A 25928-nucleotide genomic window follows, 5' to 3' on the forward strand; every position below is an offset into this window, starting at 1 on the left:
GCTATGGGTGATACCGACGCTTAAGAGCAACGAATCATGGGAAATGTAACAGGAATGTTTCCGTAAACTACACTTCACAAAACGTCTCCACAAAAATGAAGGTATGAAAAATATAGTTTTCTTCTGCATGAACACCATAATACAATGTAGGCTACTATCAGTAATAATAAACTACGCGCGCCATGTCCGCTTGTTGTATACCTTACGTTGTGGACTTCAGTTGTATGCTCACATTCTTTTAGCTGCCTACTAGCTATAAACAATCATTTACTAGTGATCTCTAGTTTTTTAACCAGTTCTCTATGTTTCCCATCTTCGTGTATTTCTTCTCACTGACTGCTGCCCACCATCTTAAATCCAGGCGAGTTTATATCTGCGAATTGACCTGTTGCATTGCATGAAGAACAATAGCACATCATGTAGTTAGCATTTCGGTTAAACCCACAGACTGTGATAAACCATCCTCACCAGTCCCAGTAACACAGCACTTTGTTTCTCTGAATTCGTTCGTTTGAATGCCCACCCTGCTCCCCGTAATAAAGCTATATTGTTTATCTGCATACTTATCCTTTTTTTTTTTTTTTGTCACAGCGCGTTTTTACAATTGCGGAGAGAAGTTGGCAGGGGTCCTGTCTTCTGTACAAATGGCAGAAAACTTTGGGGAACTATCTTGCCGTTGCTGGGTGAGTAAACCAATATCGTTATTGTCTCATTTGCAAATTCACTCTCAAAACGGCCAACCTTTGCATGGTTTATCGGCTTTTATTCTTATTGTTGGTTTATTGGATAGGCGTACGCCTAGACATTTGTGGCACACGTAGCCTATGTGTAGCGATTAGGGGGAGACTGGGGTTAGTTGTCACATTTTTTTTTTTTTTTTTTTTTACTTAAATCTAATTTTAGGAGAAACGGTTTATTGCAAGAAAGCCATTTCTGTACAGCTTCAATGCTTCAGGTGTCAGGTACATTTGTATAGTAATAGATCCCATAAACCATTCTCTTTAAAATATGGGCTGTCAAAGACAAATGTGACAAATGTGACCACCAACCCCAGTGCGTTGGTTGTCACACCCTATGGGGGTTGGTTGTTGTCAGTTACAATGTTATTCTAATGGGGGGAAATGGAAGTTTTTAACATTAAATAAAAATACAACATTTTTAATTTCAATGAAATGTGAACCTAAGCATAGCTTATGTGGGCTACATAGTCATCAAATTAGGTCCTATTAATACTTTTTATACTTTTGAACTTTAAAATTGCAAATGTAGTGTATTTCACACACAACTGAATGTGAAACACCTCATGCTACTATGGCTAACAGCACAGGTAATGGGATGTATTGTGACAACCCCGGTAGCAGTGTGACCACCAACCCCGACTGTCATGTTTCACTCTTTTTCAGGCTAGGTCCGACATGGATCGCCTTAGATGAGAAAAAAATGAACCAATATTGTAGCTTACCCTTTAAACTTTCAAATGGCCATACTGATTTTGATGTCAGCCTATAGTGCAATGCAGTGGCGTAACAATTGGACACAGGGCCCTAGGGCAAAACACTGATGGGGCCCCTCAATCAGCTTGCCATGGTCACTATAAGGCCCCCTCCAACAATATAGGAGGGCCCTGGGCCTAGGGGCAAATGCCCTGCTTGCCCGCCCTATAGCTCCGCCCCTGGTGCAATGCGTGAGAACTAAAACATTAGACTTCTAAGAATTTTCATTTTCCTGTGGAAAACACATTACGTTGTGTCACCTCAAGGATATCATGGTTTTACCTTCCATATCAACGTGTCCTGTGACACTAATTGCAAACATTTCTGTGTCAACGGTTTTGATTTGCGACCTTCAGAGGCTGAGATATGACGAGTGTGACAACCATAACTTGTGACAACCAACCCCGTTCTCCCCTATGTGTGTTTTAGGTTCGACAACACCATTAAAATCTTTGATCGACATGGACAAAAGGTGAATGAATTTAACCTACCCTGGTGAGTAGTCTACAAAAACAGCCAATTGCGATGAAATTGCCTAGTTTTATACCAGAACCTGTACCTACTCGGAGTCCACTCTCCAAGATAACTTTTATCTCGAAATTGTTTGTGTCCAAACGGGAATTCGACATTTTTCACATTCACATCACATTCGACTTTTTTCCCTTCTGTTAGATTCCGTATTGTTGTCTGTTTTCTCCTTCTTTAGGAAATGCATAGCCATGGACTGGGATAAAGATGGTGATACCTTAGCAATAATAGCTGATAAATCGAGTGTCATCCATCTATGGGATGCAAACGTCAACAAAATGTCGCAATTAGACAGTGGAATGAGGTATGATTTTGTGTGAGTTATGCGAGGTATGGTGTTTCTGTTGTGTTGTTGCTGTAGCCTTTTTAAAGTCTACATACAATGCTCATTTTGTCTTAGGGATCAGATGTCATTCATCCTTTGGTCTAAGACTGGCCCTCTGCTTGCAGTGGGAACAGCTAAAGGGAATTTACTCATCTATAACCAGCAGACTTCTCGCAAGATACCGGTCCTGGGTAAAGTTAACATTTTCCAGAAAAAATGTGTGAAATCAAATGGGAAGAGATTTGCTGCTGGCTCTGACATTGTACCAGCATGGTTAGATAGCATAGTCAGCATAGTCCGACCCTTCCACTCTCCATCTCACTTGATGGCTGATGTACCCTTGAGCAAGGCACCTAACCCCACACTACTCCAGGGACTTTAACCAATACCCTGTACTTAAAATGACTGTAAGTTGCTTTATCTGAGTGTAATGTCATGTAAACTGTTTTCCAGCTATTGTTTGAAATGAACTGACATAAGCTTAGAGTCTGCACAGAAACTTGGTAGGCTATAATGTTCAGGAACACTGAATCTGAGATGAGCTGTTAAACAAACCCCTTTGGTAAAGTTGATCTGAGCTGTGCTAAATTTCACTTTTGTGAAATCGCACCAATATAAATGACGTTGATCATCTTCAAAATGGGTGGCAATGAGTGAAATCTTTAAGAAAAATTGATACCATTTAAGCTTATATATTAACCATAATTTAGTTGAAGACCCTAACTCAGTTTCTGTACTTCTGTTTAGGTAAGCATACAAAACGGATTACCTGTGGCTGCTGGAGCTCTCAAAACCTGCTGGCTCTTGGTAGTGAAGATCGTACAATAACAGTCAGCAACCATGAAGGGGACACAATTCGGCAGGTCTGACTCTCCAGTAGACAACAAAATCGTGTTTTCCTCTGATCATACAGAATGTGAATGTTTTAAAATAGCTGCACTTACTTGTTTCCCATATTCTTGCTCTCTTAGACATCAGTACGGTCAGATCCAGCAGATATTCAGTTCTCTGTGATGAAGACAGATGAGAGAGCTTCACCAGGAGAGAGCACTGTAAGTCATGAATGAATAAGAGAATGTTTAAAATCAGCTTAAAACATAACACTTTGAAGAATACTTTTGATGAAGTAGCATGCCAAAAGGACTAAAAACTGGCAGTACATATTTCATCAAATATTGTTGAAAATTAATTGAATTGAATGGGCTGTTCCAGTCTTACTATTTCAGAACATACTGTAACTAAGCTTATTTTCACTCAAAGGACAACAGAAGAAGGAAGAAGAAGGAGAATGCTTGTACAAACTAGTTTGTTAGTGAAGTAACTGTAACAGTTGTACCACACTGTAGCTGGAGAAAGACAATGTGCATAATCGGACATTAAACAGAACTGTAAATACTTCCCCCCTTTCATAAAACCTTTGTTTGCATGCCATTTTTAAAAATATCATTGAAGCATTACATTGCACCGTATTTTGAAGATGCAGATGTCATCCAAAGCCATGTACAGCTGACATGTTGAACCGCTTTCTCTCTCTGTCTACCACACAAAACTTAAATTGTGTGTCTGTGTTTGTTGTCAGATACATTCAATAAGTTCTGCTGGAGATAGTGTCAACACCAGGGACAGCCAGAGTGACAACCAGTCTTCAGAAGTAGATGTGGTGAGGGTAAAAAAAAAAAGAAGGAACGAAGGCCAAAGAGACGATAGCCACTAGAACTTAAGAAGCTAAGAATACAGTAATCATGTTAGAAAATCTTGAATCCACACAAAGCATTTGGAAGCTCTGGTTAAAACTTTTGTTTTGTGGTTGCTTTGTTGTTGCTTTTCTCTGTTCTGTGTGCTGTAGGTGAGTGTTGCAGTGGGGAGAAAGACACTCTTCCTGTTCAACCTGAATGACCCAGATAACCCAATTGAGCTGGCCTTTCAGCAGCGCTATGGTTCCATAGTCTCCTACCGCTGGTACAAGCTTCCTTTGAACTTAATCATCACTTTACTGTTTGTGTCTGTTTTGTTTGGTGGGAAGTAGGTCCCATACAGGTGCATCACAGAGCTAAACATATTAAAGAAACACTATATTGTGGTAGAGCAGACCAGATTGAGTTAAGTTGAAATTGTCATTTCGTACAGCATTGTACACTAACTGCTTATATGTAGTGTTTATGTGTAAGTTCTAATGTGAAATATAAGTATGAGTAAATTCATTTTCAGTTTTTGATTCTGGTGTTGTTGTGGTATGTTTCTCTCCTCCCCCTGACCCCACTTCCTTCCTCTATCTAAAATCAGGTATGGGGATGGGTATATCATGATAGGATTTTCTCTGGGATATTTTGTGGTTATCTCCACTCACATTCGTGAGATAGGCCACGAACTCTTTCAAGCTCACAACCACAAAGACAATCTGGCTAGCATCGCCATCTCCCAATCTCTTAACAAGGCTGCTTCCTGTGGAGACACTAGGTATGTCTAATCCAAAGACCTGGTTGCATAGTTTTCGTACTAACCATTTATCACCCATTATTCATTATGGCTTATATTCATTGTGACCATTCATGACCAACCGTTAATTCTGCATGTGGTATAATGTACTATATCCCTACAAATCCCTACAACAAAGACATGTTGTCCATCCTTAAAGGTGCACTGTGTAATTTTTTGAGTAGCTTATTTCCAGAATTCATGCTGCCCATTCACAAATGTTAAAATTTTCACAAATACTTGGCACCACCATCAAATTCTAAGTGTTCATTATGACATTTTTTTATCTGCAAAACGTACTGTACTTTGGTCATACTAGTAAATAAATATTAGTTTGTTCTTTAGCAGAGTTACAGTACCTACTCTGGACCTTTAAATGACCTGCAGTACTGGTTGAGAATTCATGGTCAACACAGCATCCTTATTATTTTTGGATTTTTTTCCTCCTCACCAGCATTAAGATTCACGACCTTTCAGAACTGAAAGAGATGTATGCCATCTTGAACCTGGATGAAGAAACCAAAGGTTTTTGTTGATACACCTATTCTGTCATTTATGCTTTTTACATTTGCTGGATTATTATGGGTTATATGAAGGTGCAGAATTAATTTGTCTTTTTTTTTTTTTTTTTTAATCTGTATTTGGCAGGTCTGGACCAGCTATCCTGGACTGATGATGGACAGTTGTTAGCAGTTTCAACTCAGCGTGGATCTTTACATGTCTTCCTCACACGTCTGCCTATTTTAGGCAGCAGCTCAGGGACGCGCATGGCCTATCTCACATCATTGTTGGAGGTTACAGTGGCTAACCCAGTGGAAGGGGTATGGAAATGATGCACATTTATGTATTGCTTGCATCTCCAATATTATATCTTTTGTGTTGTTACATGTTACATTTCTTCATCCATGTAGTTGCAAGTGAGTTTTGGCCAAGCAGCCCTTAAGTGGAAAAAACATGAATATCTAATTCACTCTTTACTTCTTTTTATGCTGTGTTGTGTTGTATTGCATGGTTTTGTCTCACAGGAAACACCAGTTGCTGTAGCTGTGGACGTTGAACCAAATTTCATTGCTGTGGGCCCTTTTCATGTTGCTGTAGGCATGAATAATCGGGCTTGGTTTTATGCTTTTGGAGACAATGGTATGTGTGACAGCAGTGAAAACACCAGTCATCACTTCCATGGAAATATATATATATATATACTGATGAATGCTCTCATTTCATTTCCATGTTACAGGAGTTGAAAGACTGAAGGATACTGAGTATTTGGGTACTGTAGTGAGCATGTGTGTAAATGCTGACTACGCAGCTGCACTGTTTGAGGGGAAAGTGCAACTGCACACGGTATGTAGAGTGGTTGTACGCTTGTATTGATGGTGTTTAGAAAGTTTGGTTAAAACGGAAAACATGCTTGATGAATGTCAGAATGTCATGTACGTATGTCATATATGTCATGTAGTTTTGGTTTTTAAAATATATCTTGATTTGTGCCCCTGCATTGATTCATCAGATTGAGGGTGAGGAACAGGAGGAGGAGAGGCAGACAAAATTGTTCTCTGGTGGCGACGACAAGTATCGCATCATGAGCCATGCACTTACTGCAGACTTCCTGTTCTTCAGCACTGATGTAAGTTGGGGATAACAATAACAAGTCTGACTATGATTTGAAATAGGGGTGTGCGAAATCACGTGATATTGAGTAGAAGATCGTGAACAATCTGCCAATGGAGAAATAGTATAGATCGTATAGATCGCCTATGAGTGAGGATGTTTACTTTATCAGAGTGGCATTTACTTACTAAGTGTTGTTGTCTTCACTTTTATTTTTTCCTGAATTTATTATTCCAATAGTTCAATTTATCCGTGTCATCAGTGTGTTTACAAAGTATATTCATCAAAATCTGTTCAGAAAGTTCCTTAAATACCCAGTTGTTTTGTTTGTGCAAGATTGTGATAGAAAAAAAAAAGTCGAAATCGAGATTTTCTTTTTAAAAATCGCGACATGACATTTTCCCCTATTGCCCACTATCCCCTATCAATAACACTGACTAAACTAACATTTGTAATCACACTTTTTTAATCATTTTACTTTGTGTCTCTCTCTCTCTCTCCCTCTCTCTCTCTCTCTCTCTCCTTTTAGACTGGCCTCATCCAATGTTTTTTCATTGAGGACTGGCAGAACCTTAATGAGTATCGACACTCAGTGGGTGTAAGAAAGATTTTCCCTGATCCTAGCGGCACTCGTCTCATCTTCATTGATGACAAGAGTGATGGATTCCTCTATTGCCCGGTAAAATTGCACACTTGCACACTTAGTGGGAAGGCCATAGTACATAAAAAGACAGATACATGTTCTTGCATCTGTAATGCCACCAAGTTCAACAAAACCATAAGCTATTTGCTTTCATTACATATCCATCTCTGCCTGATTGTCTGGCCATGACCTGTCTATGTCTATATGCCGTGACATAGGATCATTGCTGCTGATCCAAAGCATGACACGTTTCCACCTCTGCAAATGTTCCCATACCCAAAAATAATTAATCAATAGATGGTCCCATATGTAGCCAACACAACAAGCACATTTCTGGCATAAGGATGTGGATAAAGCCGTTTACCATTGCTTGCAATACCATTACAGCCAGGCCTTTCTGTTATTGTTATGCCTCAGAATGTTGACTTTTTTTATCGACTACAATGTAAATCAAACTATTTGAGCTTTACAGCCTTAGTTACCATCCATAACCTGTTGTTAACGTAACCTGTGCTGCAGCTGTATCTGGTTGGCACTGACCTTTACACACAATAAAAAAGAGACTGATGATGAGTTTGAGAGAATTTTGGTCCAGACAGAAATGTAAGACATGATGCCCATGACTTGACATATTAGACCTCAAAGAAGTGGTGAGCTTTTTTTCTTTCTTTTTTTTTAACTCTTGTCAGTAAATACTTCACCTTTCAAATTCTCTTTACTCAGGTAAATGACATGGTTCTTGAGATCCCTAACTTTTCTCCAACTATCACTGGTGCTCTTTGGGAAACCTGTCCTGGCGATAAGGGAGTCTTTGTTGCTTATGACGATGACAAAGTTTACACATACGCCTTTCACAAGGAGACCATACAAGGTACAGAATGATAGAAACACATATAAATAGGCAAATCATTTACCATACCTTGTTAACACATCAAACACAATGGATTGATGATTGCTAATGTAGGTTTATAGTCTATAGTCTATAGTAGTATAGTTTCTGTTCAAAGAGTGCAAGTGACGTGCCATATGGGATATATTTTAGCATTTAGCCATTCATTTTCCACGTGCCTGTGTTCGCCGACTAGGCGGAACTGCAAGTTTATTGGCTACAATGGTAACCAATCAGAGTGAGCTTTCTTATCTATTCTGCCTTTCTGTCTCCATCTACTTGTCTAGGTCCCAGAGTCATTCTTGTGGGCGGGACTAAACTACCATTTTCCCATAAGCCCTTACTGCTACACAATGGAGAGTTATCATGTCAGACACAGAGTGGTAAGACCAACAGTGTCCACCTGACCTCACACAGCTTCCTCACTACCAATTTCTCGGAGGCCTCGAACGAGCAACTCACACAGATGCTCCGGAAAGCACTGATGCTCAAGAGGTACATACCATACCTGCAAATGTAGATAAAAAGGCTTAACAAGCTGGCACAGGGTTGTATGAGGGGGAATGTATGACATTTTTGGAGATAGCAGATTACATTATGAGGAAGTCTTCCAGTAACTCCAGTGTTAACAAACTAACTGAAGCTTACAAAAGGTTTATCACAAATCCTACACATTGTTTATTGCAAGGCATTTCATACAGAGAGCTTGCGAGTGATGGCACGAGCCGTGACTTCAACATTTGGGTCCTATTTTTCATTTTTCTCCCACCTGTGCCTCGCTTCATCTTCTCCTCTGTCTCGCTGACTCGCTCTCTCCCCTTTCTCACTCATTTGGTTTCTCATGGCTCTACCGCTGAACAAACCATGGTTATGCAATAAAATATTAATTTAGTATACTGAGCAAAGTTGAAATTTCAAAAATGTTCGCTTGCACACAGTGCATTTTTGATTTTCCAAAGACATATTATCAACGCTGCTATTTTTGAACATTACATTGCTTCACTTTCTGTGAAATATTATATAACAAATTAGTTAACTTTTCCAAATTTACACAGTATCTACCGATACCCACTATAAGGAAGAAAGGGAAGGAAAGAAGAAATTCTTTTGATGTTTGTTTCTTGTACAGTTTTATTGATAGATGAAACCCACACTTAATTAAGTAAGCAAATTTGACACATAATACTGTGAAAATGTAAACGTTTGTTTCTTGTAAATCTGTCTCTGAATATATCCTCCTTTTGGGAAAAACCTTCTCTAATATGCCATCATACCAGATAAATACACAAGTTTATTTTTTGTGAATCTGTCTCTGATTAAGTCCCCTTTCTTTTGGTCAAAAAATCTGTCTCTAATAGGCATATTAGAGCCATTTTTTTACCAAAAGAAAGGGGGTTTTCCTTGGTAATCATACCTTGGTATATCTGTGCCCATTGTGGTTAGGTTTCAAGAGGCATGGGAGTTGTGCAAACTGGTGAACAGCACAGACACATGGGCTGAGATGGGCCGGACTTGTCTACATCACATAGAAGTGGAACTAGCATTGCAAGTGTATCGCATGATGGGGAATGTAGGGATGGTCATGTCCTTAGAGGATATCAAGGTCAGTGTATTCTCTGTTCTCTCTCTGTCTCTCTCTCTATCTCTCTCTGTCTTGATTTTGGAAGTTCAGAGTAATGCATACGCTCTCTGTCATTCTCACTTTTAGAGCACAGAAGATCAAAATCTTCTGGCTGGCCACCTGGCTATGTTCAGCAGTGACTTCAATCAAGCTCAAGACCTCTACCTAGCATCGTCCTGTCCTAATGCTGCTCTTGAGGTACTACCACACATCCCATTTAGCACTATCACTAATGTACAAACTGACTTATAACTGATATTCAAATGTTTCCCATGTCTTGGACCCTTGCTTAACTCTAAGTTGTGATTTACACCTATTTTCTGCATGGTTTTTCTTTTCAGTTTTCCTTTCAATCATTACCAAATGCTTACCCCTAACTCAGAAAAGTCCAACAGCAGAGAACACTAAGGAGAATAACAATAACTAAGTAGGAAGCATAATGGTAACACTTTATTTTAGGGATACATCTATTAGCACTAATACATACAATATTAATGCCTGTGTAAGTAACTTGTAAGGCATGTACAAAGCAAAATAAGATAGTGGTTAAGCATGTATTCACAAATGTCTTGTTCATGCCCAATTAGGGATTTATTACTAATATAACCTTAGTAAGGACCAGTAAGCCTATATTTCTATCTAGTAGTAAGTAGTAAGTGGCAGAATACAATGTGTATAAGTTCCTGGTACACTGTGTGAACAAACCCTGAACAGTGTGAAAACAGATGTGGAATAAGGGTCCCTATTCTAAAGTGATGCATTGCTCAGCCCAGATGACTTAGGGCCCCCGCACTACCTAGGGCCCCGACACTACCTAGGGCCCCCACTCTACCCCCACCCCCCACGGGAAGCAAAGTGTAAGAACATTTCTGACTCCACATTAGTTTCTTTGGATATGTAGATCTCATTTATTCTACTCAAAATGTAAGAGGGTAATTGGAAGCATTATATAGCAAGGATTGGACGTAAACGTCTCAATGACGGTGGGTAGTGAGATGTCATTTTTTCATACACCAATTAGTTTTACAGGTAATTGTAAAAACCCTACAATAAATGCAGAATATAACGATGAGTAATAGTTTGGAAGCGAAACTAAGCTATTCCTTTGTGATGAATAAGAAACGTATGAGAAATGTTAGAGAAACGTATCTCCAAGAAGTGCAGTGCATGATGGGTGCGCCCTTAGTCAGAAATGCAATGCATGGCCAGTGCAGCAATGATAATATTTCTGTTGTTACGTACATGGCAAATTGTTTGGATAGCAACTAAATTTCACGAGTGAGGGGAGGAGCTAAGGACGTAGGCTCAGAGCTGGGTAGGTTGTCTGTTGGCCTAGATTGCGTACCCATCATGCACTGCACTTCTTGAAGCTAATGTTCTCAAACATTAACCTGATTATCACAAAAGAATAGTTTAGTTTTGCTTCAAAACTATTATTCTAATGTTCTGCATTTATTTAGGGGGGGTTTTACAATTAAAACTCAGTGGTACATGAAAAAACTTACATCTCACCAACCCACCGCCATTGACAAGTGTACGTTCAATCCTTGCTATATAAAGGCTCCTGTTACCTTCCTTACCTAGTTATGAACAAGTGAAAACTAGATGACTCAGCTGGATAAGTATTAATTATTAAATATACCCTTACACTTTGTAGATGGGGGGGGGTGGCTAGGTAGTGCGGGCCTGGGTGGTGTGGGGGCCCTAGGTAACGAGGGGGACTTTGGTAGTGTGGAGGCCCTGAGCCATCTGGGCTGACCAATGCATCACTTTAGAATAGGGACCCTTATTCCGCATCTGTTTTCACACTGTTCAGGGTTTGTTCACACAGTGTGTCGGGAGCTTATACACATTGTATTCTGCCACTTACTACTTACTAATAAGTAGAAATATAGGCTTACTGGTCCTTACTAAGGTTATATTAGTAATAAATCCCTAATTGGGCATGAACAAGACATTTGTGAATACATGCTTAACAACTATTTTGCTTAGTACATGCCTTACAAGTTACTTACACAGGCATTAATATTGTATGTATTAGTGCTAATAGATGTATCCCTAAAATAAAGTGTTACCAGCATAATGAACATTTTCAGGATTTTGATAAGGGGCATGGCGACTTGTTTGTATCAGAAAATGTCCATTCAAACAGACATGGGAGTACATTCACATTAGTATGAACTGTTGGTACTCTGACATGAAAAAAAAAAAAACACATTCATGGTGTTGTGGATTGACAACACAATTGCACCTGGGTCACTGCCGTCACAATTGCGTAGTAATGGCAGATGTAACTTGTGAAATCTACCCATGGAATATGGACCTGAAACAATAACCTTCTAAGTGTCTTTTTCATGATGTGTGTGTGTGTTTGAAGATGAGGAGAGATCTGCAGCACTGGGACAGTGCACTGCAACTAGCAAGCAGGCTGTCCCCAGATGAGATGCCATATATCTCTAAAGAGTATGCCATTCAATTGGAGTTCATGTGAGTATACTTGTGTGCCAAGCTAACATACGAGATTATCTGTGTTACGACATTGCATTTTGTGGATAAATTATCACATGAACACTCTGCTTTGGAATGCCATTTGTCTGTTTTTTATTTTTATTATTGGTCTGGAATGTTCCATTTCATCAATTATATCCCCGAAACGCGGAGCGTCGGGGATGTAATGGTTTTGCGTGCACCGCCGCCGCCGCCGCCGCGTCCGCCGCCGCGTCCGCCGCCGCGTCCGCCGCCGCGTAAGGTCTTTTGTGTTAACGCGATAACTTTTGAACGGATGTTTGGATTTGTCCCAGATTTGGTGTGTGAATGCTCTAGGGCAGGTTCATGAACTGATTCGAATTTGGAGGTCAACAATTTCAAGATGGCCGAATTCAAGATGGCCGAATTTTTGTTTGGCCCATTACTTCTGACCGGGTGGATGGATTTGTCCCAGATTTGGTGTGTGAATGCTCTAGGGTGGGTTCATGAACTGATTAGAGTGTGGAGGTTAACACTTTCAAGATGGCCGAATTCAAGATGGCCGAATTTTTGTTTGGTCCATAACATCTGACCGGGTGGATGGATTTGTCCCAGATTTGGTGTGTGAATGCTCTAGGGCAGGTTCATGAACTGATTCGAATTTGGAGGTCAACAATATCAAGATGGCCGAATTCAAGATGGCCGAATTTTTGTTTGGCCCATTACTTCTGACCGGGTGGATGGATTTGTCCCAGATTTGGTGTGTGAATGCTCTAGGGTGGGTTCATGAACTGATTAGAGTTTGGAGGTTAACACTTTCAAGATGGCCGAATTCAAGATGGCCGAATTTTTGTTTGGTCCATAACTTCTGACCGGGTGGATGGATTTGTCCCAGATTTGGTGTGTGAATGTTCTAGGGTAGGTTCATGAACTGATTCGGGTTTGGAGGTCAACAATTTCAAGATGGCCGAATTCAAGATGGCCGAATTTTTGTTTGGCCCATTACTTCTGACCGGGTGGATGGATTTGTCCCAGATTTGGTGTTTGAATGCTCTAGGGTGGGTTCATGAACTGATTACAGTTTGGAGGTTAACACTTTCAAGATGGCCGAATTCAAGATGGCCGAATTTTTGTTTGGCCCATTACTTCTGACCGGGTGGATGGATTTGTCCCAGATTTGGTGTGTGAATGCTGCAGGGTAGGTTCATGAACTGATTCGAGTTTGGAGGTCAACACTTTCAAAATGGTGGAATTTTTATTTGGCCCATAACTTCTGACTGGGTGGATTGATTTGCCCGGTAACTCCTTAATTTAATGGTTCACCATTTCAGTGAATCTACCATATCAGGTAGGCCTACAGTGTAATAACCAGTGTAACAATATTTAATACCATGTAATACTAGTGTAATACCAGTGTAAAAATAGGCAATACTAGGTACAGTGTAATAACCAGTGTAACAATATGTAATACCATGTAATACTAGTGTAATACCAGTGTACAAATATGCAATACCATGTAATACCACTTACACACAAATAGCCTACATGATATAAGTACAAAATTGGTACATGGTGTTACACTGGTATTACATGGTATTAAATATTGTTACACTGGTTATTACACTAATGTGGTATATCCACTGTAATAGTGAACCATTAAAACAGTGTTACCATTTGCCCCATTTTTTCCTTCATTTTCACAATAGTCATTTGGTTTTAAGCCTATGCACGTCATTGATCTATGTATAGATATTAAATATATTTATTTTATATTTTGTATTTATCATAAACGTTCATGAAAAGGTGGACGGGAGTGGTAGGAATGATTGGGGACTGGAAGAGTCGCGTTTCGGGGATATACCTTAAGCAGTCGAAGGCGACTGCACAGGCAGTCTAGTTAATTTACTGATGCTGTGGTTACAGCAGCAACCACTTTCAGTTTTTTTTTCATTGGCCAAATGCCAAATGGGCAGTCATGGGTGAGCGGTTAGGGCGTCAGACTTGCATCCCAGAGGTTGCCGGTTCGACTCCCGACCCGCCAGGTTGGTGGGGGGAGTAATCAACCAGTGCTCTCCCCCATCCTCCTCCATGACTGAGGTACCCTGAGCATGGTACCGTCCCACCGCACTGCTCCCCATGGGGCGCCACTGAGGGCTGCCCCCTTGCACGGGTGAGGCATAAATACAATTTCGTTGTGTGCAGTGTGCAGTGTTCACTTGTGTGCTGTGGAGTGCTGTGTCACAATGACAATGGGAGTTGGAGTTTCCCAATGGGCTTTCACTTTCACTTTTTATTTCTTTAATCACTGTTTTTTTATTTTGAATTTCAAGTACTGCACTTACATTATGTCTCCATCATGGAGGTTCTTGCTGGTGTTGGCTTGCTAGTTAGTTTGTTTGTTTATTAGTTGACAGGAATACAGAAACAAATGTAAATGACAATGTACCGGTAACTTAAAACAGATTTTTACTTCTGCCAATGAGTTTATGTCTTCTATCTAACACTGTGCGGTCCGATTCTCGATTCTGATTGGCTGATAGCTGTGATCAATCGAGCGTAAACCTACACCTTCCACCTGAAGATTCTATGCGCGTCTAAGTTAGACCCAGCGCATCTACGTCGGTAATGAGAATATGTTGCAGTTGGGGTAGGGAGTCTGCAAGAAGAGCACATCTTTGCACCATCTGTGTTTGGGGTATCAGTGTGATTGCAAAGACATTGCTGTGTTTATCGCCTCTTAATGTGTTTTTGTATACGAAGTGTGTTTTCTGGCAGCACGACACACGCACACACGCCAAGTAATGTTGCCGGGGTAACCACAATCACTTCCTCAACTTGTCAACTCATTACGGATGGAATTAATTGTCATTAAAGTGTTTTTAAAGAAAATTGGTCAGCGATTAAGTGTAACAGTGTTAGATAAGCAATAAGCCACTTGAGTCCGTGGGTTATGCTCTATTGATAACGGGCAAGGGGACGTTTACAGCACTCCACTTCGCGTCGTGCCCCACTCCCCTTGGTTGTTATCAATCGAGCATAACCCACGCCCTCTCGTGGCTTATTGCTTAAGTAGCGTTGGTCTGTCTGTTTGTCTGTCAGCAGGATAACTCAAAGTCATGAACAGATTTGTGGAGTTGTTGGAAATGACAAAAGGAAAAAGTGATTTTAATTTTGGTGGTGACCCGAATCATGATGTGGATCCAAGATTTAAAAAAAAAAAAAAAACATTATTCACCATTGTGGGATAGGAAGAATTTTGATATTCCAGTTTCTAACTCCACAAAAACAAGGCTGAAACACTAATGCCTATTATTTGTTACTGATATGAATGATTTGGGCAAATGGGATTAATTGGAAATCAAACATGATAGGTTTGCATATAAGGAAATTTAACTGGATTGCTTTGGGTTTGCTATGACCATGGTGTATGATGCAATTTCAAAAAAAAAAAATCCTCAAAGGTGTCAGACCGGCACCCGTCGGATTCCTTAACTTCACCACTTTTAACTGCACCTCCTAAACTACGTAGCAATATACTGTATGTAAAAAAAATCCTTATTTTCCACCAAGTTCTACTGGACTAAAACAGACAATAATGCTGTATTCTATATTCTGTCCCTTGGCAGTGGAGACTATGTGAATGCACTATCACACTATGAAAAGGGAATGACTCAAGAAAACAAGGTCAGTATACACACAAAAAAGTTTTAACACTGTCAGTGAAGGTTCAACATCAATTTTTGTTATAATTCTGTAATGCCTAGCATATTGTATGGAAATGCAATATAGAGTCTTACTGCAACCTACTGTGTGTTTTCCTATGCACAAACCTGTTAAAAACTCTATCCAATCAACATGTGCCCAGGAACACGATGAAGCATGCGAGGCCGGGGTAGCACGTATGTCCATTCGTATGGGAGATATCCGACGTGGTGTCAATCTTGCCATAAAGCATCCGAGTCGATCACTGAAGAAGGAATGTGGTGCCATCCTGGAGGGCATGAAGGTCCTTACCTCAGTTTTATGGGTTTCATTACTCTGTACGAGTGCACACTCATGTGTGCATTTAGAAGCACCCTTTCTGTTAACCTTTTTAAGATTGTATTTTGTTGTGTTTTAGCAATACTCAGAAGCTGCACAGTTGTATGAGAAAGGTCTGTTCCATGAGAAAGCTGCCTCTGTTTATATCCGTTGCAAAAACTGGTAAGCATCTAAGAATGAAATGTACCTCTTCCCTTCCTTTTTGCTGAATTGGCGAGATAATAGTACTGATTTATTGTACACAGATGTTGTAAGTTTGTCCCTGTCTTTAGGTCAAAAGTTGGTGAGCTCCTACCCCAAGTGTCCGCTTCCAAGATCCATCTGCAGTATGCAAAGGCCAAAGAAGCTGATGGCAAGTAAGTAGATATTCAATTTATTATTGTGGGGTATCACCATAGCCATGATCTCAGAAAGTTTTACAATGAATAGTAATGCATAGAGTATGGAAAAACGACAAAGTAATATTAAATGTATTTTAAAAAAGGATTAAAATGACAAATTTGAAATAAAAAAAATAAAACATTGAAATAGTCTGTGTGGGGTGGGCACTGGTAACAGTTGTTAGGCATCTAGCTATCTGAGGAGTATACTTCTGTATTTTTGTATAGCAAGTTGGATCTCTTAGCGTTGTGGTTTACAGCCTCTTTAGTAAAAGTGATGTTGTATTGGCTGTTGACAGGTTTAAAGAGGCTGCAATGGCTTATGAGAGTGCAAGGGACTGGGACAATGTGATCCGCATCTTATTGGAGCATTTGAACAACCCTGAGGAGGCTGTGCGCATTGTCAGGGAAACACAGTCAATCGACGGTGCCAAGATGGTGGCAAGGTAAGAGCCACACTTTCAGATTGATGATATTAATTTTCCTCTGAATTAATAAAGTTTACTCTACTCTATTCTACTCTACTATATTGCTCTCTTTAGTCATGTACAGTGGTAATAATTTGATAGCTTCCTGATTTTGTAGGTTTGCCCACTAACAAAGAAAGGATCAGTTTATGGTTTCAGGTGTATTGTAACATGGAGAGATAGAGGATACTGTATACAAAAAAGAAAATGCATAAAATAATGTATATGAATATACTTCTATACTACTATAAATTTATTTATTTTTCATTGAGGGAGATAAGTATTTGAGCCTTAATACAGCTGAAATTGAACTGAACTGGAGTTTGAGACCTTGGATTATGTTGCCAGATTGCCTTGGACTATTGGCTTTGCACTGCAGGATAATAGTCCATTGCAGTGTTAAGCGCTACCAATAGTTTTCTTAGTGACAGCGGCACCCTCTGCCTTGAGATCATTGGCTAGTTCCCCCTGTGCAGTTCTAGTGATTTCTCATTTTCACAACTGTTGGTGCAGTTGATCTATTTAACTAATGTAATGTTGAAATTGAACACTTTGCTTCTTACTTGTCACGTTCTTGCCCATTCCAACCACATTCGGGTCCACAATTTTGTCCTTGGACATCCTTTTACAGTGTGTTTATCTTTCCCATGTTTAAGAGTTTAGAGTCTGATTGATTCAATGATTCTCTGGAAGGTGTTTCTTTTTATGCAGGTGACTCTTTACAGGCAGCGGATAGGCATAAGCAGACAATGCGGCTGTCTTTTTGTTTTTTCCCCTCAATGAAATGCAAATCACATATCATTTGAAGTTATTTTCTTTTAAAGTTTTTTTTTTAAATATTCTATCTCCATGTTAGAATACACCTGCCATTGACTGATCTATAGACTGATTGTACCTTTATTTGTGAGCAAACAAAAAAAATCTGCAAGGAATCAAATACTTATTACAACCATTGTATTTTTAAAAAACTATTTATAGTGAAAATGACATTGCCATTGCCATGAAGAAACAGCTTTTGGTTGTTTGTTCTAGGTTTTTCTTGAATCTGAATGACTATGGATCTGCCATTCAGTTCTTGGTGCTTTCCCAGTGCAGTGACGAGGCCTTCCAACTGGCACAGCAACATGGGCAGATGGAGGTTTATGCAGACATCATTGGTTAGTGAACCTCTTTACCTTTGGCCAGTATGTTTTGTGGTGGCCGTTAGCATGCTGCGTCATGTGAGATTCTTACAGTGATAAAGACATTATTGCCGTTAATCTAATCTCAAAGTTGGGTTGAGAGCTGGGGATGCCAAGCTATGATGATTTGAGCACATCACCACCGCGTCCAACTCGATGAGGCTTTCAGACTTTTCTGATGTTACACTTTCCTCCAGTCGCTTCTCCTCACCCTCTCATTGTAACCCCAAACATGAGCAGTTGCACTTGGAGCTGTCTGGGGGTTGGGCTAGCTACTAAATCTCGCAGACTCTCTGAAATCTTGCAGGTCCTGTGAAGGCTGTTGTATGGATTGGGCTGGGTACATTTTGTGCCTGGTGGGAGTGAACCCTCAGACGCAAAGTGGTTATCCAACATGTCTTTTAGTCACCAAACGTATTATTGTCATTAAGAAGAAAGGGATAATGGCAGACAAGGTGACCGGTTACACAAAGTTAATGGCGAGGCAGGGGCTTAGAACTCTGGTTACACGTGTCCTATAGAAGCTTCACCAGTTCCATTGAATCAATGGTCACCCCATCAGCCAATCAGAAAAGTAAATTCTGTTGTGAAGGCAGATAATTAGGGTTGGGTGACACTGGAATTTAGTGTCGTATAGTGCCTTTGTCTTTTGTTATTGATGTAGTTTCAAGGTGCAAAGTCTTGATTAATGGTTAAAACTCAAGTGTAATGGGGGTTGTCATATTCAGGCCAATGAGGTATCAAAGAGATGTCATGTTGAAAACTGGCTCAGGTTTCAAATTTTTCCTCTCTCTGTGAAAAGTATGTACCTAACACATTTTATGTTTGAAAATGCAACTGCCAGGCCTAGATGCTTCAGCTGAAGATTACCAGAGCATCGCTCTGCACTTTGAAGGAGAGAAGCAGCACCTGCTGGCTGGGAAATTTTTTCAGAAATGTGGACAGTTCAATAGAGTAAGAGGGCACTGTTATTATCCATCACCTGCTGTTATACTTTCACAACTTAATGCCAACCAATGTTGTGTGACAATAAGTAATCTAGTATAAAGATATCTTTCTCTGATTTGCAATTTACACCAATGTGTCTTCTTATCCTCATGTCTGCTCTGTGTCCTCTCTCTACACATTGTGATTTTAGGCTTTGAAACACTTTCTGAAATGCTCAAATACTGAAGACAGCTTGGCCATAGAGAAGGCAATAGAGACGGTAAGACTGTTTATATATTCTTTGACTTGGGTTTCAGTTCAATACAAATGGCAAGTTATGATGCATGAAGGTAACTAACAACTATGTGTAATAGGTTGGAGAGGCTAAAGATGATGCTTTGACCAATCAGCTAATAGACTACCTGATGGGAGAGAGTGATGGCATGCCAAAGGTAGTGTCCCCTTCAAGATAGTACATTCTTCTTGACATCCATCCACTAATCTAAAGACTGACTGGTTTTTACCGTTTTCTTAGGATGCCAAGTACTTGTTTCGGCTCTACATGGCTCTGAAACAATATAGAGAAGCAGCACGAACTGCCATCATCATAGCCAGAGAGGAGCAATCTGCAGGTCTCTTTGTCCTTGTGTTGTTTATTCATACTTGTTTAAAAGAAATGTACACATCATGTCTCTGTGCGAATGGACAGACGGCAGAAGTTACAAATATGTTTTGGCTTGGATTATACACAGTTTAGCCAACAAAAAAAGTTGCCACCAAGTCACCCACACTAATATGTTGTTGGATCACCTTTAGCTTTCATCACAGTGCACATTTGGTGTTGCATTGTTTCAATAGTTCTATTTAATAGACATGTTGTCTGTTGGTATACTTCTAGTCCCCCGAATACGAATGTTTTGAATTTTTAATAAAACTAAACTTTACTTGAACTAAAATTTTAATTTTATTAGCAAAATCCAATATGACTTATACATTTGATAGTATGGCAGGTAGCAGGCTTCACTCAGGTTTCTTGTTTAATTTTAAGGGTGCTGGCCCAAATAAAATACTTAGAATCAAAGAAAAGGGGGCGCACATTGCATCAATTTGTTTTCTTTATTTTTGCGCACAGACGCGTTTCGGCGTGTGCCTTCCTCAGGCTGCAACCAGAATATAAGGTTTATGCATAATTTCTTGTGCAGATAGGTGGCCTTTTGCTAGCTACTTGTTGTTGGCTCTTGCTATTCTCGACAAAAATAATGGTTTTGTGTACTTCATTAACAACCTGGGGGAAAACAGGATTCCATCATTTTCTGGGGGGTCCTAGAACTTAAAAAATGAAATTGATGAAAATCTCTATGAAATGTTCCTAAATGTATATATCAATGTATGTTATTTATTTTTGAGGTGCAAGCTGTGCTAAACCATACTACATAAAGTGTATTATTTTGCAGGAAATTATCGGAATGGTCATGACGTGCTGTTCAGTATGTACACGGAGTTACTGGCTCAGAAAATTAAGATTCCATCTGAGATGGCTATCAACCTTATGATCCTACACAGCTACATTTTGGTGAAGGTGAGGAAAATGTATACTGAAAACCCATGATTTAAAAAAAAAGTCCTGCCACATGTTAGTCCTGTATTAACAGAGCACAGGCAACAATAAATAGCAGAACTTTCTATTTTCCTAATCTAAATACTTTGTTGCCTGGTTTGATATTGTTTTTTTCTTGTTCTGTAGATTCATGTGAAGAGGGGAGATCACCTGAAGGGGGCCCGTATGCTCATACGTGTTTCCAGTAACATCAGCAAATTCCCCTCACGTAAGCTGCAGTAATGCCATACTCACTAAAGTTAGTGTGAACAACTCTACAATGAAATTCAATACATTGAAAACACTTTTCTGACAATGATTTTTTTTTGCCTGTTTTATTCACATAGACATTGTTCCCATTCTGACATCTGCGGTGATAGAGTGCCATCGTGCAGGTTTGAAAAATTCCGCTTTTAGCTTTGCTGCCATGTTAATGCGCCCTGAGTATCGCAACAAGATTGATCTGAAATACAAGAAGAAGATAGAGGCCATGGTCCGGTGAGTATTCCCTCTGTTTTGTGCAATTCAAAACAAATGCTACGTATAAAATGCAGTAATTCATATTCCTCTCTGTCTTGAGTAGAGTGGACACTACACCAACAAATTGCTTGGAATTGACTAGGGTTGGCACAGTATGAAAATTGAAGCTCACAGTTATTGTGATCAAAATAACCACAGTATTATTTAGTGGTGTCAACAATAATCCATTCTGCAATGCAATGCGGGGCATGGACAATTCAATTCAATGCGGCAAGTTCCAGAATCAATGCTGCATTTTTTTTAAAGTTTCAATTACTTCTGTTGATATTTCAGGGGCAAATGAATATTAAATTAAATAAAAGCTCCTCAAAGCATTGAAAACTGCAAGACTGATACAGAAAACAGCCAATAACATGTTGCTCAGTATCTGACTACATGTATTGCCTCATCATGACTGATGAAACATTTGCTTTGCAGTAGAAATGTAATGCATTGCAATGCATAGTAGAATTGAATCGAAACAAGTCGCTTCCTCCTGAATCGTAATCGAATCGTGAGTGCAGTGCCAATGCACACCAGTTGTGTCACACCATTAGTATTATTGCAGTATTTGTTTCTGTTTTTAATTAATCCACTTTTATTTTAATTACTCCACTTCATCAAGTTAGGTGACAAAAGCTTTTTTTTTTTTTAATCAAAAGCATTACAAATGGTTCAACAATTCACTATTTCCAATTGGTCCAGATAAATATTTGCCTGGTTACCACCAGACCTAATCACAAGTGAGAGTCTTTCAGACAGGAACGATTGTGTAGAACTAAAGGCAGTATGGGAGTTCCCAGGCTAGATAAATAGTAGGCTTAGTTCAGTAGGGTACAGTGTGAGAGTGAGGGTGAGTGAGAGATGCAGATTGGATCAATGACTGCCATTGGTCTGGTTTGATACTGCAGCTAGAGGCAGAAACAGGGAGAGTTTACCCAACTGTTACCCTTACCATTCAAATTATAGACTGATTATGTCTTGATTAGTGGTCAAACCAATACAATCAGCAGGGGATAAAATGCTTACTTCCACCACTATATGCTGTTCCTCAACCGATTAAACGGCTACATGTTCACATGCATGTCCACCATACTCCGAGACATGTAACCATTATCACTCACTTTCTGATGTGAACCTGTTGGGATCATGAACTTTTTCTTTGACCAATTTTCAGTCTTAACATCAGAAAAGTATGTATCAGAAAGGTATGTAGCAAGTTAACATTGGAAAGGCTCATTGTGCCACGTTGCTTGGTGTGGTTATGCACGGTTATCCGGGTGATTGTCTCAGCCAACTTTTTTTTAAATCATGTGAACTGTGTGTTTTCACTGGTAACTGTGACACCCCTAGAACTGACAAATTCTGCACCATTGTGTACCATTTTTATTGTTATTCTTATTTTTATGTTATTCTCTCTTTATTCTAGTCGCCCAGACACAACAGAGTTGGAGGAAGACTCCACTCCATGTCCATTCTGCGATTTTCAGCTGCCTGAGTGTGAGCTGTTGTGCCCAGGATGCAAAAACAATTTGCCATACTGCATTGCTACGGTAGTTTAAGTAGACATCAGACATTTATTTACCAGTGGTTTTGCATCCAATCATACTGCCCGTCACTCACTGCACTTTCCACTTGTATGCAGGGTCGACACATGGTGAAAGAGGACTGGTCAGTGTGTCCTCACTGTGACTTTCCAGCACTCTACTCCCAGTTCATACAGTATGTATCTCTATCCAGAAAATATAAATTAATATTGTTCTAAAACTCACTGTTTGCATGGAAGAATATATTGAAATAGTTCTACAGAACTGCAATGGTGCTGTCATTCAATTCCAGTTTTTCATTTTTAGTCAATTGAAATGATTATGTCCATGCTTAAGACAGCATGTTTCATAGGGGCTGGGAAAGTGTACAGTAATGAATTAACCTTTAAAACACAATGTATACAATATTGGAGACCCCTTGGTCATTACCTGGAATTTTTTTTGTGTGAAATTGATTTTCAACAAAATTAGCATTTTTATGAGTGGGGCGCGTTTTTGCTAAACTCTCAACAATCAGTGTCAGATGGGGGTAACTGTTTCCATACAGTTGTTTTTTTGAGGAGGGAAGATGGAGAGGAAGAGACAGAAAAAAAAGGGAAAGATTGACTTTCATTCTCATTCACTCAAATTGCTTATTAATATAGGCTTTGGGTAAATACATGGTTTAACCCCCTTTTGTAATGGATTCTAAAACGATTAAACCTGCTAAATGACATCTAGTAAAATCTGACTTTTGGAAAGGAGTTTCATTTTTCAGAAGAAAATAAAATAAATCAGGTTTACAAAAAAATAACAAGGTTGATAACAATTAACACTGTTATAGTTTTTCTTGATTGGTTTGGCGAATTTCTTGAAACTGAGATTACATTCCTATAACTATTGGGTCATTTGGCCAAACATTCTTACACTTCTGCACAACAGTTCAGATACCTAGCAAAATGTCATACCTCCCAAAACAGCCCATTCTTGAATCAATACTAAACCTTCTCCTACATAAATAGTCAGTACCATAAACATGGCATACCGGTATATCCTTCTCAATTGCTTTGGCTCATTTGCATTCATTTAGTCCTTCTGTCAAAATAAACTGGATGGTTCAGAATAATCTCATGGATCCTCATCACATGCTCATATCGCTCCAAAAACAGTGTACCTGTGTGTCACAATTAAATCCCTTTCCCATATATATCACTACCCCTAAAATACATTGTCCCTTTGGCATTGTGTAAGCACTGCAAGCCAAAATGATTAGATGTTTTGCCACTATGGGACTATGTTCAGCTAACAGATTTCTACTATGTGGAACTAAAAATGAAAAAGTGAGTGAAACCATTGAAGTTTGACAACACAATTTACTAATTCTACCAAGGACATTTATCAGTAACTTCCTTAACTGTAAATTCAAGTAATGCCCATATATTAAAGGTTTCTCATTGGTTTGGCTCATTTCTCAAAACAGGGATACCATTCTCAAAATAACATGGACCAATCTAAAAAAAAACTACCAATTGATCAAAACAGAATGTCGTTTGAAAAAATCAAGAAATTAGCCAAATAAGAGAGAAAACTGTAGTATACACGGTTGTAAAATTATTTTCAACAAACTAGTGAAGTTAAAATATCATCTGACCTGTTAAACACTGTCATGAATTAACGGTTGATGAAATTCTTAAAATATTATGTCTTTGACTGTTTTGACAATTGTGAAGAATATTTTGCATATGATGACTTGCACAATGAAATCATGCTGACATGTTTTGGAGAGGGCAACCATTAGACTGAGAATTGTCTCATCCGTTTAAATAAGCAAGATCAATTTACCGGTATTTGGAAAATGTGCTAAATGTATGCTCAATGTGTTAACTGTAGGGTACTTGTACATGGCCATTTGAATTTACTAAACATTTGAAACATGTACAACGCATTTGAGATTGGATGAAAGCAATGAGAAATGCCATTCTGTTGTGGAAAATTGCAAGTTGGTTTGGGGATTCAACTTTCAATTTTCTACACATAGTTAGGAATCGAACTGAAAAGTTTGATGTAAGTGGTACAGAAGTGGAGTTTCTGAGCTTTGAGCATGAGAGAGAGAAAAAAAATAGAGGATGGACTTAAAAGATTTATATGGCAAATTCCAAGAAAGAGACATTTCCAAACACATTTTTTGAAGAGAATTGTTATAGCCCAGCATTCCTGAATTTGATCATAACTGGGATAAGTCACATACTCTGGATATTGATATGCATGGAACACACTCATTGTCAGTATGGTGTTCCAGATGTGTGCAGCTCTGTAAGAGAAGGATGACTTGGCAAAATATGTTTCACTCACTGCATATTCTGTGGGTGTTTTCCAGGTTGTTGGAAACTGAGTCGGTGTGCCCCATGTGCTCAGAAAGCTTGAGCGTAAACCAAATCAGGAGAATCCCGGACTGCTCCGCCTACTTACAACTAAATGAGCTGGAACAGTGAAAATGGGCCATGAACCAACAACCCGCTACACTACAGAATATGCCGCCAGCTTCTCCTTGAAACCATCATGCATGTCGGTGTATGGACACGGGGGTGCCAGGGTCCTCTGACCAATTCTCTACCTAAGATGAGATATACATGTACGTAGGTCAGCAGTGGACCTGGTTACTATCAACATGCAGATAACCTCAGCGTATCTAACTTGCTCTGGTCAAGATATTCATCTACTCTATCCTTTACACATATTTTATTAAATACATTTCTTTCTATTTTATGTCTGTTATGTCTAATTTAGTTCAATTAGTTCAGCATTTAAAAAAAAAATGTTTTAAGTGGGTTTGGTCTTAGCCTAGGTCTGCAATGTAAACAGTGTTTCCATGAACCCTATACTGATGAATTAGTTGACAGTTGAGTTGAAAGAGAATCTCTACAATCAGTTTTTTAGTGGAGAATGTTGTCAGAAGTGCCATTTGGACCTCTCAGATTTACAGAGTTGGAAGGCAAGGTCCACCTTGCAATATTGTTTGCAGGGGAAAGTGCATGACTTTTAGCCACTGAGTTAAACCAATAGGCTACTAGGTTCTACTATGTACACTGAAATGACAATAATGAATTCACAAAACAGAAATCATAGTGGTGCTTACCACAAAGACTTCTTTTCATCATTGTTGCAACTATGCATAGGTGGAAATTGGTGTCTGCAGATCCGTCAAGCTTGAGCTACATTATACATGCATGAGGCGGGTG

At 39.3% G+C, this 25928-nt stretch overlaps 1 protein-coding gene across 2 annotated transcripts; it reads left to right on the forward strand.

Moving 5' to 3' along the window:
- Positions 1-12: 12 nt before the first annotated feature.
- On the forward strand, positions 13-25450 carry wdr19 (WD repeat domain 19). Of its 2 annotated transcripts, XM_063218204.1 has the most exons (37): positions 13-101; positions 592-683; positions 1923-1988; positions 2200-2325; positions 2422-2537; positions 3094-3209; positions 3318-3398; positions 3926-4006; positions 4193-4305; positions 4630-4803; positions 5276-5346; positions 5470-5642; positions 5847-5961; positions 6059-6165; positions 6332-6448; positions 6962-7111; positions 7799-7946; positions 8252-8459; positions 9408-9567; positions 9673-9783; positions 11963-12072; positions 15678-15735; positions 15917-16057; positions 16172-16254; positions 16365-16448; positions 16772-16918; positions 17972-18096; positions 18965-19074; positions 19259-19327; positions 19422-19499; positions 19583-19679; positions 20502-20626; positions 20792-20873; positions 20992-21142; positions 22593-22716; positions 22809-22885; positions 25067-25450. In XM_063218204.1, the coding sequence occupies exons 1-37, from the start codon at positions 96-98 to the stop codon at positions 25179-25181; spliced, it is 4107 nt and encodes a 1368-aa protein (XP_063074274.1). In that variant the 5' UTR covers positions 13-95; the 3' UTR covers positions 25182-25450. The 2 variants fall into 2 exon arrangements, with proteins under 2 accessions (XP_063074274.1, XP_063074275.1); XM_063218205.1 differs by lacking the exon at positions 3926-4006.
- The last annotated feature ends 478 nt before the right edge of the window (positions 25451-25928 follow it).

The sequence above is a fragment of the Engraulis encrasicolus genome, chromosome 16, assembly GCF_034702125.1.
Source record: "Engraulis encrasicolus isolate BLACKSEA-1 chromosome 16, IST_EnEncr_1.0, whole genome shotgun sequence".
Classification (NCBI taxonomy): Eukaryota; Metazoa; Chordata; class Actinopteri; order Clupeiformes; family Engraulidae; genus Engraulis; species Engraulis encrasicolus.